At 45.8% G+C, this 20,542-nt stretch overlaps 2 protein-coding genes across 8 annotated transcripts; one reads left to right on the top strand and one right to left on the bottom strand.

Annotated features, from left to right (window-relative positions):
• Positions 1-487: 487 nt before the first annotated feature.
• nudt22 (nudix (nucleoside diphosphate linked moiety X)-type motif 22) lies at positions 488-7,968 on the bottom strand. 4 transcript variants are annotated; one of them, XM_056284755.1, is made up of 7 exons: positions 7,938-7,968; positions 6,036-6,175; positions 4,262-5,006; positions 3,492-3,593; positions 2,200-2,297; positions 1,522-1,615; positions 488-1,309 (listed from the first exon to the last, which is right to left on the bottom strand). In XM_056284755.1, the coding sequence occupies exons 2-7, from the start codon at positions 6,119-6,121 to the stop codon at positions 1,208-1,210; spliced, it is 1,227 nt and encodes a 408-aa protein (XP_056140730.1). In that variant the 5' UTR covers positions 6,122-6,175; positions 7,938-7,968; the 3' UTR covers positions 488-1,207. The 4 variants fall into 4 exon arrangements, with proteins under 4 accessions (XP_056140730.1, XP_056140737.1, XP_056140745.1 ...); XM_056284762.1 differs by lacking the exon at positions 7,938-7,968 and adding an exon at positions 7,594-7,681; XM_056284770.1 differs by lacking the exon at positions 7,938-7,968 and adding an exon at positions 7,503-7,630.
• Positions 7,969-8,580: 612 nt separating this feature from the next.
• On the top strand, positions 8,581-18,923 carry dnajc4 (DnaJ (Hsp40) homolog, subfamily C, member 4). 4 transcript variants are annotated; one of them, XM_056288552.1, is made up of 8 exons: positions 8,581-8,624; positions 9,124-9,306; positions 9,506-9,630; positions 9,758-9,848; positions 10,397-10,578; positions 12,551-12,718; positions 17,148-17,234; positions 17,397-18,923. In XM_056288552.1, exons 3-8 carry the CDS (start codon positions 9,539-9,541, stop codon positions 17,491-17,493), a joined length of 717 nt encoding a protein of 238 aa, XP_056144527.1. In that variant the 5' UTR covers positions 8,581-8,624; positions 9,124-9,306; positions 9,506-9,538; the 3' UTR covers positions 17,494-18,923. The 4 variants fall into 4 exon arrangements, with proteins under 4 accessions (XP_056144527.1, XP_056144519.1, XP_056144535.1 ...); XM_056288544.1 differs by having other exon boundaries at positions 8,593-8,624; positions 9,124-9,227; XM_056288560.1 differs by having other exon boundaries at positions 8,593-8,624; positions 9,124-9,237.
• Positions 18,924-20,542: the final 1,619 nt, after the last annotated feature.

The following is a 20,542-nucleotide window of genomic DNA, read 5'->3' as shown; positions in this document are numbered from 1 at the left end:
GTGTGGGAGGATCACGCTATTCCCCCCCCAAACAGGCGCCCCGACCAACCAGAGCAGGCGCTAGTGCAGCGACCACGACACATACCCACATCCGGCTTCCCACCCACAGACACGGCCAATTATCTGTAGGGACCCCCGACCAAGCTGGAGGTAACACGGGGATTTGAACCGGCGACCCCCGTGTTGGTAGGCAACGGAATAGACCACCACGCTACCCGGATGCCCCGTGGGCTCAAACTCAAGAGTAATAAAGGTGATACTTGACTGATGCAACTGTTTATGATGGAGGAAATGCAGATGATGGTTAATCTGGAGCCATTTGCTGGTGTGATGTCGTGAGTCCGGGCCTGTCTTTATGGCTAAAGTGCATGACTTTGATACGTTAAGGGTTATAGGAGTATACCACCTTATCCAAAAGGTTACGTCGATGCTCCCACTGCTTTGGCCAACCATTGTAGTCTGTATTTGTGTACTTAGACAAAAGATGTGGTAGACAAAGATTATAACTCGTTTTATTTTAAAAATGATGTATTTTCAAAGTTGAATAGTCTTTACCATTTTTATCATGCACTTCCAGAGCATAATGTACAAATTTAAGAAAAACGTAAAAATGCATGGGCTCAAAACCTTTCTTTTTGAGGGGGGGGGGGGGGGGTTACCACTTTTTCTCCCCAATTGTACCTGGCTAATTACCCCTCTTCTGAGCTGTCCCGGTCTCTGCTCCACCCCCTCTGCCGATCTGGGGAGGGCTGCAGACTACCACATGCCTCCTCCCATATATGTGGAATCGCTTCTTTTCACCTGACAGTGAGGAGGTTCACCAGGGGGACGTAGCACGTGGGAGGATCATGCTGTTCCCCCCAGTCCCCCCCCCCCTGAACAGGCGCCCCGACCGGGCAGAGGAGGTGCTAGCGCAGCCACCAGGACACATACCCACATCCGGCTTCCCACCCGCAGACACGGCAAATTGTGTCCGTAGGGACGCCCGACCAAGCTGGAGGTAACACAGGGATTCGAACCGGCGATCCCGTGTTGGTAGCAATGGAATAGACCGCCACGCTACCCGGACACCCCTTGGGCTCAAACTCAAGAGTAATACAGGGGATACTTGACTGATGCAACAATTTATGATGGAGGAAATGCACATCATGGTTAATCTGGAGCCATTTGCTGGTGTGATGTCGTGAGTCCGGGCCTCGCTGCGTCGTCATCTGTCCGCCATCACGAGCTGATAGAGCAGCACTGCTCCTTTGGCTGAGGGACACAGCTCTGACCACAGAGGAGCTCCTCCATCCAGTTGCAACATGTCCTGACAATTACACAGAGGCAATATAATGAAAGCATCTATTTATCTGAAATAAAACGGACGCTGGACTTTGGGTGTACTCTCCTTTATTCATGGTCCTGGTCCTCTTCTCGAACTACTTGGTACCTACGAACAGGTCTTTCCCCTGCTCTTTAGAGAAGCATATTTTGATGGCACCATGCCATATGACCCATTTGTGAATAATACATTCTTACTGTGTTGCTGAGGAAGACTATCTCTGTGGACTCGTGGGCCTCCGGTCCTCCTTGCCAGTACAGTTCTTGAACTTTGTCAGATGTTAATGAACAACTGGGGACACAGACACGTCTTTTTGTCACGTATGTACTTGCATTGTTTTTTGCTTTTCCTTCTCCCCAGTTGTACTTGGCCAATTACCCCACTCTTCCGAGCCGTCCGGTCTCTGCTCCACCACCTCTGCTGATCCGGGGAGGGCTGCAGACTACCACATGCCTCCTCCCATACATGTGGAGTCGGCAGCCGCTTCTTTTCACCTGACAGTGAGGAATTTCACCAGGGGGGGACATAGCGCGTGGGAGGATCATGCTATTTCCTCCCAGTCCCCCCCCCCCCCCGAACAGGCGCCCCGAACGACCAGAGGAGGCACTAGCGCAGCGACTAGGACACACCCACATCTGGCTTCCCACCTGCAGACACAGCCGATTGTGTGCGTAGGGACACCCGACCGAGCCGGAGGTAACACGGGGATTGGAACTGGCAATCCCCATGCTGGTAGGCAACGGAATAGACCGCCGCGCCACCCGGACGCCCAAAACGTGTCGTTGTCAATTATGAGACAGTTGCCTGATCGTGTTGACACCAATAAAGCCTAAAGTAACCGATCCCTGCGTGACGTGTGTATGAGAGGGACGTACCTGATATAGAACTCTGCACTCGGCCTGCCTGCGCTGGTGTGGTTTACAGCAATGCCCATCAGCACAGGTATACCAAGGGAACTCAGCGGCACATTTACCTGGGCACAGAATGGGGGCAAGAAGGAGTGATGGGTGTCAAAATCTGATTTTATTTAATGAAGTAGGTTAGCGCCTACAAGGTCATGACTGAATGCTCTTCTTGACCTGAAAAAAAAAAATCAGTCCAACAGCTGCAGCTGATTCAGAACGCGGCTGCTTGAGTCCTTACTGAGCCCAAAGAAGTGGGTCACATCACTCCAGTTCTGAGGTCATTACACTGCCTTCCTGTCCATCAAAGAACTGGTGCTCTTGGTCTATAAAGCACTGAACGGTTCAGGGCCAAAATACACTTCTGATCTTCTGCTACAGTATGAACCACCCAGACCCCTCAGATCGTCTGGGACAGGTCGGCTTTCTGTCCCCAGAGTCCAAACTGAAAATGAAGAGGCAGCTTTCAGTGTTTATACACCACATATCTGGAACAAACTCCCAGAAAACTGCTGGTCTGCTGCAACTCTTGGTTCTTTTAAATCAAGGCCGAAGTCTTTCCTGTTTGCCGCTGCCCTGTATTAAATAAAATTTCAAGCTTTTGATTAGCATCTTACACTTTTGCTGTCTTTTAAGTCCTTTTTCAATTTCTTTTTATTTGCTAGTGTGGCTTTCACATTTTGTGTTAATTCTTTTTATGTTTTATGTAAAGCACTCTGAATTGTCTTGTTGCTGAAATAAATTTGCATTAGGAATGTGAAGTATTTCCAAGTAAAACAGATATTAGGGTCGGACAGAGCGTAGGGAGGGGTGAGATTTGATTAGACAGTGCAAAACATCTCATGATTGGTTGTAATGTTCCTCCTCGCCCGCCCACTCCGACTTTATGACGCAATCACAAAAACTCGGGTGTTTTAGAGAAAGTGAAGGTGATTAGATTTTGAAGTAAAATAAGAAAACACAATTTCTGTCTTTTTTTTTTGTGGCTTAAATTGTTGAATAGGTGCATAACATGACTGGGGAAATGAGCCAACAAGGTGGGAAAAAAAGTCTTTCCTTCACACACTTATTTCCTGTACTGTCAAAAAACTGTTAATGGTCTCTTTACCCAAGACGGTCTTTTCACCTAAGAGGTAGAGGTTTGCAGTTGTTGAAAGAAAAAGAAATAAGATGACACCAGTAGACACCCCAAGCTGCAGTGACAACAGAGTGAAGGACTTTTTTTACCCAGGTCGACCACTTTAAAACTGGCTCTTGAAGCGCACCTCGTCGCTGATCTCAGCACACACGGAACGGAAGAGCTCAGCGACGACGGCCTGCGGTCTCTGCTGCAGAGTGGCCATACAGATTTGCTCCTCACACACCGCCTGTGGACAGTAGAACAGCACAGACACTGATGGTATGACTAGCCGGTATGACCGAGATGCGTTCACTTCTTTCTTCGACATGAAAGTGAAAAGTAAAAATTTGTCAAACCGGTGGGATCGGGAGGATAAATATCAATAGCAGAAACAATCCTGTTGAAGGCTGAAAGGCATCTTATCAGTGCAAGTTCTGAACATCTTCTAGTTTCCGAATTTCACTCTTTTTCCAGATCATAGCATCTTACCGGATTTAAACCTGTACACTGATAGTGTCTAGGTAACTTAACTAGCGCTACAAGTCATTCTTTACAGCAAATATTACATAATAAGGTATAAAAGTTGGTCCATACCACCGCCGTTTTCACCCGGAATAAGTGTCCAGTCGATTCATATTAGATTTTTTGGTTAACATAGTATACATCCTGGTATTTGCAGCGTACTGTATTTTTCCATGCTATAAACATTTTAATGTAGTATGCTAAAAACTGTTACTATATAGGAGCGATGCACCAACATCGATACTTGTATCGGATATTGCGCCAACACCAGGCTAAAATGGACTATCGGTATCAGATTTTACTCAAGGTTAAAATCCGATACCAGGAGCCACGAATAACTGCTTTTTGGCACATGGCTCCTGTATTTGCCCCCACCCCACAACCCCACTTCACCTTGGGTTCTGGGTGTCCTCCAGGGATATCCAGCAGCCCTCCAGCCTCTGCCACCTGCTGGCTCCTCCTGATCAACACCATCCGTCCATCGCTTGTACACAGAACTCCGCCCACCCCCAAAGGCTGAGCCAGTAGTGCAAGAGGATCCCCAAACTCCACCTCTCCACGCCGGCGCAGCTCTCCCACTTGATGGGACCAGTTGGTCCCCAGGAAGTCCTTGTAGCATGTAAGGCCTAATCTTAGAGTGAGGACAGGACTGACTGCTTTACAGTCAGCCCTGTGTGGGCGTGAGGCAAAGTTGGCAGTAGTGCCATCAAAACTGCTGCCAGAGGTGGAAGACGCTTTTGTCAACACCCTATCTTTCGGCACACTGTGAGTGAGATGGCATCCCAACTGGATGGAACAGTCTCCGTTTACTTGATGATGTCCAGGTCCACATCCTTCCTGAAGAATCTTTTGAGAAGCTCCCCGCCTATTAAGTATTTCTGAATCGTCGCACAAGTTCTCTTCCCTTTGTTGACTGCCGTGTTGCTGCGGGCTGTGTTTGTCCCCTGCACAGTCCAGGCAGTGAAAATGAGTGGGTGAAGAACAGACAGAAGGTAGGGATGGAGGCTTGGGAGAGGCCAGGCTGAAGGAATGCAGTCGGAATTTGGCCCCATTAAAAAGCCATGGCTCTTTAGACACCCGCTCTGTCCACACCTCTTCTATGTGGCACTCCAGTGCCGCATCTGTCTGACTGTTGTATCTAGGGGGAGGCACGGAGGGATTGTTAATACATACATAGCATCTCAAAGAGCAGAAAAAACTAGCATGACGTTCCTTTATTTCTTAATAAAACAATTCGATTTTAGTCATGTGACAAGCAGGTTTCTTCATTTGAATAAGCAAGCTGGCATATTTGATAAAACCTGTAATCATCCACTCCAATTGAGCTTTCATTTTTCTAAAAATTATTCATCATGTTATCACTTAAAGGACCAGTGTGTAGGATTTAGGGGAATATAACATTCATAACTGTTTTCATCATTGTATAATCACTCGAAACTATGAATCGTGTTTTTGTTAGCTTAGAATGAGCCCTTCATATCTACATAGGGAGCCGGTCCTCTTCCATGGGGACCACCATGTTGCACAGCCATATTTCTACAGTAGTCCAGAACGGGCAAACCAAACACTGGCTCTAGAAAAGGCCTTTCGCGTTTTTACGTTGAAGTGGCAATTACATTTGGTGGTGGTGGTGTGACTGCACCGGTTGGAAGACCAAGAAGAAAGAACAGAAATAAGTAGCTGGATGATACTGATCAGGGGCGTCCGGGTAACGTAGCGGTCTATTTGGTTGTATACCAGCACGGGGATCGCTGGTTCAAATCCCCGTGTTACCTCCAGCTCGGTCGGGCGTCCCTACTGACACAATTGGCTGCGTCTGTGGGTGGGAAGCCGGATGTGGGTATGTGTCCTGGTCGCTGCACTAGCGCCTCCTCTGGTCAGTCGGGCGCCTGTTCAGGCGGGAGGGGGAACTGGGGGGAATAGCTGTGATCGTCCTACGTCCCCCTGGTGAAACTCCTCACTGTCAGGTGAAAAGAAGCGGCTGGTAGTCTGCAACTCTCCCCGGATCCGCAGAGGAGGTGGAAGAGATCGGGATGGCTCAGAAGAGTGGGGTAATTGGCCGGATACAATTGGGGAGGAAAAAGGGTGGGGGGATCCAACAAAAAGAAGAAGAAGAAAATCCTACATCAAATGTTGAAAACCAACCTAGGAAAGTTTTAAAAGTCACCTTTCGGAGAGCTCCACTTGCACTTGAGCCTGCAGGAGACCCCGCCAGGCTGCACAGTGTAGCAGCACAGACACTTCCGGGTCCATTAGCTCATCTTTAGGGGCTCCTCAGCTGCAATGTTATGGCACTGGGACAATATTCTATAGAGAGAGAAAGAGAGAGAGAGAGCATATTTACTAGTAAATCAATTCAATCAAAGTATACATTTCAAATGAATTACTAAAAAAAGTTTCAATTTTTCGTTCTACTTTTTTGCCGTTATAATATATATATATATATATATATCTACTCATATATTTTCGTAGTGTGTGTGTGTGTGTGTGTGTGTTAGTGTAGATAGCGGGACCGAAAACTAAAGCACTTATGATCCTAATTCTTTTTGGAGGTGGTAGGTATTGTTGCAGAGCGTAAGGGAAAAATCCCAGAAAATTAAAACTGCATAATTATGCATAAATATGCATTTTTCTAAAAATGGCTAAAAACCACTTTTCTCGGCATCCCAGATGATTCTGAGCATCTTTGATTTTTTCACCTATATAAAAAAAAAATTTCTGGGACTTAGAAATGTTTTGGCATTATGCAAAAAATATGCATTTTTGCAAAAATGCACTTATGATCCTAATTTTTTTGGAGGTGGCAGGTATTGTTCCAGAGAGGACCAGAAAAATGGCAGAAAATTAAAATAATTATAATAATTATGCAAAATATGCATTTTCTAAAAATGGCTAAAAACCACTTTTCTCAGCTTTCAGATGATTCTGAGCATTTGGGGGGAGGGGGTTGGAGTGGGGGGGGGGTTAGGGGCAGGGGGAAGGCGGTTAGCTGGTAGGATGAAGAGGAGGGAGATTTAGACGGGTGGATAACCAAACCGCTACATTGTAGCGGGGTTCTTCTAGTATATGCATATATATATATATACACACACACCATATATCCAATGGCTCATTTATTAAATTCTTGTAATCTAACAGGTAGATAAAAATCAATATTAAGTCACGATTTTAAATGAAATTTCAGATGGCTGATGGACAGAGGTGGAAAACGTCGCTTCAGTAAGTAGAAGTACTAACCATGTATTTGCTCCACCCATGCACTAAACCAGCTGATTCTAATTAGCACAGCACTTCAGCCAGGTAGGAGAACTAATTAGTGAAATCAGCTGGTTTAGTTTACATGACATACACCAATTGAAAATAATAAAACATAGTCCAGCATACAAGGGGGAATTAATAAGGATGTCAGTCTTCTGATTCAGTGGGAAAATGTCTTAACACCTCATAAATCTTCAGAGCTTTTGTATCGGTCGTTAGTTTTAAAGATTTCAAGCATATTCTAAATTAATTTAAGAAAAAACAACAACAAATTTGGGGGACGACTTAAAGTATCTATTTTTATGAATAAAGGATTTGGCTAAGCAGAGGATTACGTTACAACAGAGTTCATCGTTTTTGTTTTGCAAAATCCTACCAGATGTTACATTGTTTCTAGAAATCGAAGTTGGAAAGGACAAAATCCTTTGCTGTATCCATTTGTATATGTCAAGCCAGAACACAAGTACCACGCCGCATGAGGCTGAATCCTATTCTTCTCCGCCGCCGGTCATAACGCCGTCTGTCGTGCTCTCCCTGCCTGCCGGCCTCCCCGCCTGCCTCCCTGCCTGAAAAGCTGTCCTCCAGATCATCACTTCCGCCACAGCCCCCTTTCAGGCAGATTCGGCCAAAACACAAACCTCTTCGTTTAACTTCCCTCCAATATGCGCGGGAACCCAACGACAACATCCGTGTAAACCTGTTGTGTACCATAAATAACTCATACAAACTATCTTGTGTGGGAGCTAAACGACGTAATGCTCATTAATGCAGAATTTGGGTCTACGCAAAGTAAAACCTTATCGCGTCTTACCTCTCCGAACAACTTCCGGTTTCATCTTCATCTTCTTCTTCTTCTTCTCTCGGGTTGATCTTCGTCTTCTTCGCGCGTGGATTCGTCTTCTTCGTTTGACGAGTTTGCAGACCAAGTCGCGCTATACTGCCACCCACTGATTTAGAAACCGAATTGATGTTTTTTATTTTCTGCAGCTGCAGCTGCAGACTTCATCCAGCGTTCATTCAATGGCCATTAAATTAATCAATCGTTAACCAACGGATGTTGGCAACAGTGCCACTAATGGATTAATTAATCATTAATGGCTCCACTAATGGCACTGTTGCCAACATCCGAACAGAGAAGACATTGACAGAGCTGAAATGTGACGACTGAGGATGGGTTCACATGAGTTACAACAACCAACATTGTTTTTTTTTAAATTTTTTTAAATATATATACTTTTTAAGAGTTTGCGACATGTTCTTGTAAATTAGTCTGTGTTTTCGGGCAAAATGTACAAACATTGCAGACGTGCAAATTTGCGAGCATCTCAGGGGTTAAAGTCCCGAGCGAAAGAGAAGGAAGAGCCGCGCGGCGGAACGTGCGCAACGCGGAACAGCTGACGGGGGCGCGGGGAACAAACCGGAAACGCTTATGAAACAGCAGCCCCCCCTCCCCTCCCCTCCCTCCCTGCGGCTGCTGTGTTATGAAACTGGCGTGCAGGTGCTATGTTTGTTGGGGTTTCGGTTTTGGGGTTTTTTTTGCACGTTTGTGTTTTACGTTTGTACAGTTAGCTGACAGTGCCGTCATGTCCTCTGTGTTTGTCGTGTCAGAGCCTACAGATTCACGACATGTTGCTTGCCTGAAAGTGGCTTTCAGGTTCGACTAACGTTAGCCCTTTTAGCTAGCTAGCTAGGCTGGCTAGCTAGGCTGGCTAGCTTTTGCAGTAGTGGAACACAGTGTTGTTAACAGTCTCAGCAGTGTACAAAACCGTCGCCCCCTCCACAGCGGGTGTTGGATTTTGTTTTGTTTAAGAATCATCATTTTATGAGACAGAATTGAATGAAGTTTGAATAGTAGCGACGTTAATTGCGAAAATGTTACTGTTTATTTTCTGCAACTTTCACCACTTTGTTTTGTTAAAGACGACGACGCCCCAGAAGCAGCTGGACGTGTTCGTTGCCACCCATTCATTTGTGCTGTCTTCTGTTGTGTTTCACAGCCAGATCACGTGTTGTTCAGGGGTACCTCTCAGTGTGTTGTTCAGGGGTCCCCTCTCAGTGCAGCTGCTGAAACATCCTTTTTCCAATGGCAGCCCACTAACAGGTAAAGCCAGGTAAAACTACCCGAATGTTGGTACTGAGTCATAAAGTGGACTAGTCGCTACTCATTCAGTTTATCTACGGTAGGCTTCTCTAAACTGTTTACTCTATGAGTAAATCAAAGATGCTAAATTTGCAAATATAAAAATGCAGTACCAAATAATTTAAGGTGAATTCCATGTTGTGGCTGACTGTTATTTTGGTTCCAAAATGGTCTCTCATCCTCGCTGTAAAAGTGCATGCTAGATGTCAATGTTAGTCATGTCTTCACTGCTGGAACAGGTCTCTGTTGTAGAAGCTCAGCAGTCTTCCGTTATGCAGCTGGAGGCTCAGCTGCGTCTGTGTCAGAGTTGTCTGTGGTGTTACAAGAGCGGACTGCGTCTGTTTTCACAGAGCGCAGCATGCAGGTAGACTCCGTGTGTGAGGGGTGTCAGAATGTGAGTCAGTGTTTGGGGTTGACTGAGAAGGTACTTTTCTTATCACAGGTCTGTGTAACTGCAATATTTCAAGTGTTCTTTGTTATTCCCATTACAGAGCACCTGCAAATTACTACGAACTCCTGGGTGTCAAACCTAATGCATCCATAGAGGAAGTAAAGAATGCATTTTTTGACAAATCAAAAAAGGTAGGGCTCTCGTCTTCTCATCTATGAACTGTATTTTTTGGACCCCCTCCCCCTTTTCTCCCCAATTGCACCTGGCCAATTACCCCACTCTTCCGAGCTGTCCTGGTCTCTTCTCCACCCCCTCTGCCAATCCGGGGAGGGCTGCAGACCACCACATGCCTCCTCCGATACATGTGGAGTCGCCAGCCGCTTCTTTTTACCTGACCGTGAGGAGTTTCACCATTGCCTGGACTTAAGAGGACAGCCTCTCACACTACAGCTTTGAATGTCAACATTTCCCACAGTGGACTTTCGGGTTACTGGGCCATGAGGATTTGTTTCAATATTGCAGTAATTTCCATTAAACAAGGAAGTGCATGTATATTTACTTGGTGTCACTTAAGTGTGCAAGCTCTGTCAACCTTTCCAGTCGTGCTTGTGCACATGCACACCATATTTATGCATATCTTTCATTGACAAATGGAATCCTCATAGTTTAGTGGATGGTCATATTCATTAAGACATCACTTGAACTCTATTTCTCCACACTCTTCTGCTCGACACTCTAGATACACCCAGACAGTGACCCATCAAACCCAGGTCTTCACAGCCAGTTTGTGGAGCTGAATGAGGCCTACCGGGTGCTAAGCAAGGAAAGGAGCAGAAAGGAGTATGACCTCAAACTCAGACAGCCCTACAGTGGAGGGCAGGCCTTCAGAGCTGCCTCCGGCTATACCGCCTACAGAGCCAGGTGGATGAAAAACACACATGCAAACCATAATATTAATGCTAGCTTTATATAAACGAAAGACAGGGAAAACAAACAAATACAAACCAAAAGAAAAGTCAGCACATAGTGCAATGTCTCTGTATTTCACTCTAACAGTGTTATATCCTTTAAAGAGGCCCGGAAATGATCACATCCCTATGGTGGCATCAGTGATGTGCCTATGTACTCTAGGTAAGGCTGCCAAATTTTCAGATAGGTGTTGTATCCTTTTGTAAGACTATATGTGATCTTTTCAAGAGGAATACAACCATTCATTTCCAAATACCTTCTGTCAATGAGAAGATGGGAATCGGTTTTCCATGTCACTGTTACGCATTTCCCGGCCACACACAAAGCATTTCCATAAATTTAATTTGAGATTTGGTTGAGGACCTACTGACACTTGTGACATTCTCCGGGTAAGCAAAGCTTGGGCTCTCTTGGGAAGATAACGCTTGTGTTCTTGGTCAAGGTGTCACAGAAGTTGTACCAAAGGGGCCTCACCTTTGTACAAAGCCAAGTACAGTGCAGGAAGGAGCCGACCTCTGAAGCACATTTCTGACAATTCAGGTTTGGATCGATGTAGTTTCTGTGGGGTGAGGTACAGTTGATGGGGGAAATTATAGTGAACCAGCCTATACTGGGCATTAATGGTAGCTGACAAACTGCTTTGACATAAATCTGACCAGAGATGTTCATCGATCGCTATGTTCAGATCTGATTCCCATCTCACTCTAGATTTGTGCAGACCTGGCTTTGGGGCCCTCATTCAGCAGTAAGGAGTACATTTTAGAAATAAGTTTGCAGGGCGTCCGGGTAGCATTGCGGTCTATTCCGTTGCTTACCAACACAGGAGTCGCTGGTTTGAATCCCCGTTTTACCTACGGCTTGGTCGGGCGTCCCTACAGACACAATTGGCCGTGTCTGCGGGCAGGAAGCCGGATGTGGGTATGTGTCCTGGTCGCTGCACTAGCACCTCCCCTGGTCGGTCGGGGCGCCTGTTCAGGGGGGAGGGGGAACTGGGGGGAATAGCGTGATCCTCCCACGTCCTACGTCCCCGTGGTGAAACTCCTCACTGTCAGATCGGCAGAGGGGGCGGCACAGCGATCAGGACAGCTCGGAAGAGTGGGGTAATTGACTGGATACAACTGGGGAGAAAAAGGGGGTACATTTAAATTTTTAAAAAAAAGTTTGCATAAATTTTCCCTCAAGAAGCAGTTTCTCCACATGAGTAAGTACAGGTAAAGTCATCCCAGGGCCCAGGTTGGTTCTAAGAAAAGATCTTAACTGAAGACAGCAGAAGAATGTCTTGTTGGACAAGTCATATTTCCTCTTCAATTGTTCAAAGGACATGAGAAGTCCTTTTTCGTAGCAGTCCTCCAAATGCTGGGTCCCTTGATGATGCCAAGTCTCCCGCATCTTGTTGTTTAGAGTCATCGGTATGAGTTCATTTTGTCTCGGAGGTGTTTTTGGTGACAGTCCTATTTTCAGTCAAAGACTTCCATGAATCTCACACCATATTTTAATCAAGTGCTTTAAAATAGGATTGTCTGTCCTGTTGGATATAATTCTGGAGATCCACTTATGAATAAATTCACTGGATACGTTTTCTTTCAGGGAGTGCAATCCAATTTGTATCCAGGAGGAGGCGCTGTCTCCCTCCAAAAAGGATGAAATAAATCGCATTTGAGCTGGAAAATAGCAATTTTTAAAACTGGGTAATCGAAAGGCCCCTAATCTATAATCTCAAGTTAATTTTTCCTTAGATACCCTGGGCACTTTGTATGCTGTGTTTGTTGAGGACTAACGTCTATCTAGCTTCGCTGCATCACGTGACCCCGCCCCCCGGAGGTTTTACTTTTAATGAAAAAGGCAACACAAAATAAAAGGTATGATTGTTGAGTGGTTGTTATCTCACTGAACTCCATGGTACCACTCTTCTCTTCTCTCTCAGCACGGAGGCCCAGGATAACATGCGCTACTGGAACCAGTTCCGCCAACCCCAAGCAAAGCAGATGACGGCCGAGGAGCGCCAGAGCGGGAGGAGGAGAAATTTCCGGCTGATGGGCTACTGTTTCATCACCATGCTGCTCAGTATCGGAGCCCACGTAGTCTTCTTCAGGTGAAATATCCAGGGAAGATGGTGGACTAGCTGTTGCAAGTTAATACGTTTTAACTTTAGTTAACACATATACAGGTTAAGAACCACGTAAATGTTAAAACATAACAGGCCAGTCTTGGTACTGTAACCTACAAAAAGACTCACTGGCCAATCGGCTAGGGGGTCAGCCCCCTTTAGTCGAGCGGTTAGGGATATCACCTCGTTGTGCAGTACAACCCCGGATCGAATCTCGCAGCTGGCAGAAATATGCTCGGTTACATTGGTGGCAGCGGTGGGATGCGGAAGTGTCCAGAAGCGTTCCGATCCTCAGAAGTCTCTTCGGAGCGTGGGAATAACGAAGCGCTTCTGGGAGAGGGTGATTACGGTAACCTACAAAAAGACTCGCTGGCCAATTGGCCAGGGGGTCGGCCCTGTTTAGTTGAGTGGTTAGCGATGTTGCCTCGTGGTGCAGTACAACCCCGGATCGAATCCCTCAGCGGGCGGAAATATGCTTGGTTACAGTACTGTGTAGCTGTGTCCCAAATCCGTATTATGCACAAACGCTGTATAGTATCTACTATGTACTAATTGTCATAGTGTACTATTTTTACAGTATGCCAGAAATGAACATACTAACAGGAACTGCGGCGCACACATTTCCTGTTGGTACGTGTGCACTGACAGAATTGCGATAGAGGCGAATGCCTTTAAAACAGTTATTGAAATGTGCTTTGTATTTATTTGTTAGTTTGTTTTTCGTTCATTATTCTTTTTACCATCCTTTGACATGGCAGAGGTGCTCTTGTAGATGGCAGCTGATTTGTTCATTTACTCCAGGGTTACTCAAGACAGCTAGGTTAGACTCATTTATATTCTGTTGAAGACTGCCTTGCTGCTTTGTCATGGGTTGCCCCACCGTCCATAATTTTTTTTAAATCTCCCGCAGTGTCCACCAACAGCACACTCAAAAATGACGTAGATTTAGTGTGCATGTTGGAATTTTGAAGTATACTTTATTTTGTCAAGTCAGTTTTATTTGTGTAGCCTATTATTACAAATTTGCCTTAGTGGGCTTTACAGCAACACAATGTCGTGTCCTTAGACCCTCGCATCGGATAAGAAACAAATCCCTACAAAACCATTTTAACAGGGAGAAAAACTAGAAATAAACCTTAGGGAGAGCGACAGAGAGGGGATCTCGCTCCCAAGAGGGACAGACATGCAATGGATGTTGTTTGTACACAATTTACAGAATACAACATTAAAAGAGGATAACAGAATTATAATGGAATAATAAGCTACTATATGAAGAATATGATGAGGGGGATGCCAAGCAGTTTCCAGGTGGCGACCACCGTCACCATGGAGACCTGGGAGGAGGACAGACTACATGTGCACACAGGGGAGACTCGCATCACACCATTCACAGAAGAAGAGAAAGGAGAAGACATCATTCAGAGAGAGAGAAAAGACGTGAGAGAAGAGAACAGTTTGCAATAGACAATAATCTATACTCTATAATTCATACTTATGATCTCGTCAGCAGAACAGTGCTTGGTAAATTCATTGAGACAGAAACCAACCCGGCATGCAGTACAGGTTGTGACGTACTCAATTTAAAGAGAAATAATTGTAGGCTAAGGTTAAAAGATGAGTTTTGGCTTTGGATTTAAAGGGCTCAACAGACTCTGACGGCAACAAGCAGGTTATTCCAAAAGAACGGGGCCCAATAGGAAAAGGCCCTGCCACCAACTTAGGGTACACGCAGGAGCCCTGTATTTTGAGACCGCAGAGCTCGAGGTGGAATGTACAGTTTAAGGAGATCAGACAGGTAAGATGGGGCAAGCTCATTTAGGATTTTTTTTAAGTCAGCAGAAGCCCCTTGAAGTCTGATCTAACATGGATAGGAAGCCAATGAAGGGAGGCAAGAATTGGTTTAATAGTCAAATTTTCTAGTTAGGATTCTGAAAATTTTTAGTACTAGCATGTGGCAGACCTGAAAACAGAACATTGCAGTAATCAAATCTGGATGAAACAAATGCATGTATTAAAGACTCCAGTGAGTCAAGTAAATTCTTAATGAGACAGTACAAGCCTGTATTAGAGACTGCGTCAGCCATAGATGGGAAAAACCGAATTTTAGCTATGTTACATAAGTGGGGAAAAAAGACAGTCTTGGTGATTTTTTTAATGTGCTAATCAAAGGAAATACTGGGATCAAACGTAACACCAAGATTTTTGGCTGCTACACTTTGCTGTGGACTGTTATTGTTACTTGGTCAAATTGGTGTCTGTGTCTAGCAGGGCCAACAATCAGCATCTCAGTCTTAATCCCAATTTAAAAGCAGGAAATTTAGTGACATCCAATGTTTCACTGCAGCCAAGCAGGCCTCTAAATTAGTCATTTGATTATCAGCATCACCCCTTATAGGCACATACAGCCAAGTATCATCTGCATATCAATGGAAATTGATTACATGACCGTGTATAATTTCGCCAAGAGGTGAGGTATAAAGAGAGAAAAGTAGACGGCCAAGAACCAAGCCCTGGGGTACACCATATTTAATGTCCGAGAATGTCAAAGTAATTTTATTATAGCAGACACAATATGTTCTTCCAGAAAAGTAGGACTTTAGCCAAAAAAGAGCTAAGCCAGAGATACCGAAATTACAATTTATTCTGTTTAATAGTATACAGTGATCAGTGGTGTCAAAGGCTGCACTGAGGTCCAGTAGTAGAAGCACAGAAGTGGAATCAGAGTCAGTAGCTAGTAGAAGATCGTTCACCACTCTGGTCAGAGCAGTTTCAGTGGCGTGACAGGCTCTGAAAGCTGATTGAAAGGTTCATATAGATGGTTTTCTTCTATATGGGTCAAAAGTTGTTGATACACAACTCTCTCTCTAGTACTTTAGAAAACAATGGAAGATTAGAGACTGGTCGACAGTTTATTAAGAGACCCTGGCTCGAGGTGTTTTTTTTTTTTAAGTAGAGGTTTGACCACAGTTGTCTTAGAACTGCAGGGAATAGTGCCAGTAGGAAAGGCCAGAGGTCTTTAAAAAAAGTTTTGCTGGTAAAGGGTCAAGTAGTAGTAGGAGCGCTGCCACTGCTCCTAGCTACACAACTAGGATGGGTTAAATGCAGAGAGGAATTTCCCCACCGAGATCAATAAAGTATCTCAAATCAAAAGCTGTAATAATGGGGACGATCAGAGACTCGTTGTATAGATGTGAATTTGGCAAGGCAGGATCTACAGGAGTAGCTGGAGTTGAAGCACTAATTTAGTTTATGATCTCATCAAACTTATTGCAGAAAAAGTCTAGAAACTCATGGGCCATGAATGGTGAGCAGCTAATAGACAGCTGCTTTTTAGTAAATTGTGTCAGAGAAATCTTGGATGATGTTTATTAATATTGGTTAAGCAAGAGCAATACGCTGCTTTCACAACAGCTAAAGCATGCTCTATTTCAATAAATATTCATGCCAAGACAGGTAAAAAACTCTTCCAGTTTTGATTTTCACCATTTATGTTCGAGTCTCCTGTACATGTCTCGTCGTTAAACCAAGGTGTAGGCATCTTTAGTAGCCTAGCTCTGGTAATGAGAGGTGCAACTGAATCGAGGAGACTAGAGAGGCATAAGGCTGAATGAATAAGGCTTGGTTGGGCATCACTACAGACACAACTGGCCGTGTCTGCGGGTGGGAAGCCGGATTTGGGTATGTGTCCTGGTCGCTGCACTAGCCCCTCCTCTGGTTGGTCGGGGCGCCTGTTCAGGGTGGAGGGGGAACCGGGGGAAATAGTGTGATCCTCCCACGTCCTACGTCCCCCTGGCGAAACTCCTCACTGTCAGGTGAGAAGAATCGGCTGGTGACTCCAAATGTATTAGAGGAGGCATGTGGTAGTCTGCAGCCCTCCCCGGATCGGCAGAGGGGGTGGAGCAGCAACCGGGACACCTCAGAAGAGTGGGGTAATTGGCCAAGTACAATTGCAGAGGAAAAAGGGCCAAACCCCCCCCCCCCAAAAAAAGATAAATAACTTAACAGACACGATATAAACAAAAAACAAACGCGTACACGCTGCTTGCTACTGGTCGCGTGTGTGCGCATGCGCATGCGCCCTCATCTTCATTTACCAAAAGAGACAAAATGCACAATAAACAAATTCAAACATGAATTTGACTGATAGCGTTATTTTTTTTCACATTTTCTGTTATTTTCGCCACAATAATTGTGTAGTGAAAATCTAATCGAGACAGCCCTGGTATCCACTTTTGATTTTTCTTTCCATTTTGTGCTGTGTGTGTTTGTATATTGTGTCAGCTCTTGGTTATCTACCCTTTTGGTTTGGTTTTGTCTGGTGTCATCAGTGTTCCGGTTTCCAGGTGCATTTTAGCCGAGGAGGCGGTTGCTGTGCTCTGGTTGTCTCACTTAAGTTGTTCTCTGGCCTCCGTAGGAAACTGGAAGAGTTCCACAACAACTTTATGGATGAGAAAGACCGGGTGATCACAGAAATCTACAATGAGTCCAAAGAGAGGGCCAGGTGTGTTTAGTTACAGTCATTTTTTGGGTTTGTTTTTGTTATTTGGATAGTACACCGAGTTGGCAATCGATCATTTATATTGATTGTCAAATGGCTGAACCTGTATGTGTGTGCCTCACTGTGCATTGCTCATTGATGGTCTTTGTGTTTGCAAACTCTCAGAATCAACGGTTTCAAGAAGCAGACGGAGATCCTGCGGCAGAAACACACCGAGTTCCTGGAGAAGTACAAAATCCACGACTCGGCGAAAGACAAGTAAGCGCTTCAAACTGGCTTTGAGGCCTCGGGGAAGCTCGAGTTCAGCAGCTTTCACCAGTTTTAACTGACGACAAGTGGAATTTTTGCAGGTTGAATGTTGCTAGTACTTTTTAGAGAACTTCTTATTTTTGTAATTGTTCGAAGGAAGTATTTGTCTGTATGGACAACATTATAGAGCGCTCCTTGGATGCGACGCAAAGAGTTGAAGCTCTGCTGTGAAGTGGAAGAGTCACACGGGTCAACGTGATCAGCTAGGGATACTCATACTGTTGTGCTAAGCCCGGTCACAGTGGGGACGACGTGAACGAGAATGACGGGGGGGCAGAACTAGTCCACATCGGTCATGTTAACGTATAAAAATACTGTCTCCGGGATTGACAGAAACGAAGCTTCACATGCAAACCTCTCCACTGACATAAGGAGCCACAAGGGACCTGGTTATCCCCTGACTAATGAAGTCACTGTCACGTGTTATGGTAACCCAGCCTACAGCAGGCTCATGAATAACTGTGAACCATTACCTTGAGAAACGAGTCATCCAAGACTTTGCAAACACAGCGTACGTTGTTGAAAGCAGCATAGTCTCGGTTCAAGACGCACAACTGTAAAACCTGCATCTTCTCTAGAAAGGTGCATCAATGTAAGTAATAACCCAAATGACACGTAGAGGGCACTGTGTCCGGCTGTGCTGCGGCAAAGCCTCAGTGAGTCTCGGGAGTGCTCTGAAGGAGAAGAACAGGACGGTACGTCAGGGTCAGTTCAGCCAGAATGATCGGTTCCGGATCATGTCAAGTTTTAAGTTTTCAACGTCAACCTTTTCCACACCATGTGGTTCAAACATGCTGCTCGGCACGGTTGGCTTTTGCCAGTCATCGGCTGTTTCTGACGTCACCGTCCACTCCTTGCTTTTCCTTCTGTTTTGCCTGTGTGTCTCATGGAGCTGTGAAGGCCATCATGGCCTCAGTACGATAAGATGTCGAGTGTATTTTGTCCTATTTGTGGGACGTTGAATTTAAAAATTAACACTATATGACATTTACAAGTGTGATCATGAGTAATTTATTATAATAAAGTTTTAATAAGTAAGGTCGTTATGAAAACGCACAAATAACTGGACATTTGAATTCCAGACTAATTTTAATTGAGTTTTGCTGGTTTTATCAGCCTACACAGCCAATGTTAACCATAATGCCTTGATATTGTGTATGGATAAGAGATTGTTGTTTGGGATGTTGCATTTCTTCAGCCGTCGTCACCAGTCCTTGAGCGGGTGTTAGTAACCAGCCATTAAACAACCCATGTTCTGGTTAAAATTATTACTTCCAGTGTGCTTGATTTGGTCTTGTTGTAGCCCAACTCTGCAAAACAGGACTGGTAACACTAATGTAGAATTCAACTGACATTGAAAAATAATAATAATAAAGATGATTAACCTCAGTTAAGGGTACATTTCTTCAATTGTATTTTGAATTTAATCGACTCTGTGCGTAACTGTAGCCCACTGACTTCCGGTTTCTACCGCAGTGGTCATACCAGTTTCCTGTTTGTTGGCGCGCGCTATTGACAAGGGCATGTGTTTCGCGACGCCTGCGAGATTTGCCGTGGATAAATGTCAACCACGTGTCGACAGACTGTCTGCTGCACCGACCAGCAAACGGGCGAGAAGATTCAAGTTGTGCATAAAAAGTTACGTCCACAATTCCGCCCGCTCGCCCTCATCATTTCTTCGTCAAACAGGAAACTGGTATGGCCGCTGCAGTAGAAACCGGAAGTCGGTGGACTACGGCCGTTTCGACGCTGAAAAGAGACTCGCGTTGGATTATTTTAGCGGTTAAACGCATTTAAAATGCGAAAAGCCTTCCCTGCGTCACAGCCCTTGTCCTCAATACTGTATATGGTCCACCCAGCGTCGGTGAACAGGAACAACTTCTCCCCGAGGCCTGGATCTGAGCGACGGACTCCGGAAGTGCGCTGCCTCCGCGGAAGCGTGTTCGTTTGCGGCTGTTTCTCTCCAGTCGGAGCTCAGTCGCTTCACGTTGCTCCCCGCTTTCCTCGGCAGCGCGGCTCTCACCCGACACCCTGACCCGGAGGTGACACGGAAGAGAGGCGAGGGAATTAAACGGCCCTATTAGAGCTGGTGGCATGTGAAAATAACGCTTTGGACGCATGGGATCCCCCCCCCCACTCCCTTGTTGGTAGGCTTCAGAGATAACATATCCCCCGCATAGCTCGCCGCCCTCGCCCTCATGTGGCGGCGAGTGCCCTCTCATAACCCAAACACTCCCTCATGTCAGAGACTGATGGAATACAAGGGTTACGGCCTGTCTGGGGGGGTAGGGGGGGCTTCTAGAACAGCTTTAAAGAGACGCCGCATCTTAAATAAATCTATCAGCAAGATAGCTCTGTTTTATGAGGACTGTAAAAGCGAAGTGGGGCGGGCAAGCGAGCCCTTTTTGGGGGGAGGGGGGGGCACGGAAGACTTGCATGCAAACTGCTCCCCCTCGTTTATGCCGTATAGTAAAACGGTGTGTGTGTGGTTTCTGTGGCGGAGGTAAATCATTGACCTGCAGCAGCAGGAGGAGGAGGAATGACGCGCAGCCGGGTTCACCTGCGTGTCCAGCCCCGCCCGGCCCCGTTTGGAAAAAGTTGGCAGTGCGGCGGTCACGTGGGGTGCGTCTCAATCCTGTTCCCTCCAGGGCAAAGGAAACGAGGGGACGCAATCCCGACGGCAAAGGAAGGTTCCCACCTTTCCAGAACAACCTCTCTCTCTCTCTCTCTCTCTCTCTCTCTCTCTCTCAGCAGAGGATATCACCATAGGTTTTTGAATGTGGAAGGGGAGGCAATGTGACGATGCGCGTTCTCGAGGGGGGGGGGGTGGGGGGAGTGGGGGGTGTCGTTTTAATAATGAGAGCTACCTGCTTCGGACGCACCGGGACCGCGCTGTAACGCCGGGCTGGTGTAGGCGGCGAGAGCTAGCGGCGTGTCGCTAGTTAGCAAGAGCCCCGGGATAGCTGATTAGCTCGGTCGAAACGCGCACGCGCGCGCACGCG

The sequence above is a fragment of the Lampris incognitus genome, chromosome 1 (genome assembly GCF_029633865.1).
Source record: "Lampris incognitus isolate fLamInc1 chromosome 1, fLamInc1.hap2, whole genome shotgun sequence".
NCBI classification, from domain to species: Eukaryota; Metazoa; Chordata; class Actinopteri; order Lampriformes; family Lampridae; genus Lampris; species Lampris incognitus.
This window is presented reverse-complemented; position numbering and strand designations above follow the sequence as displayed.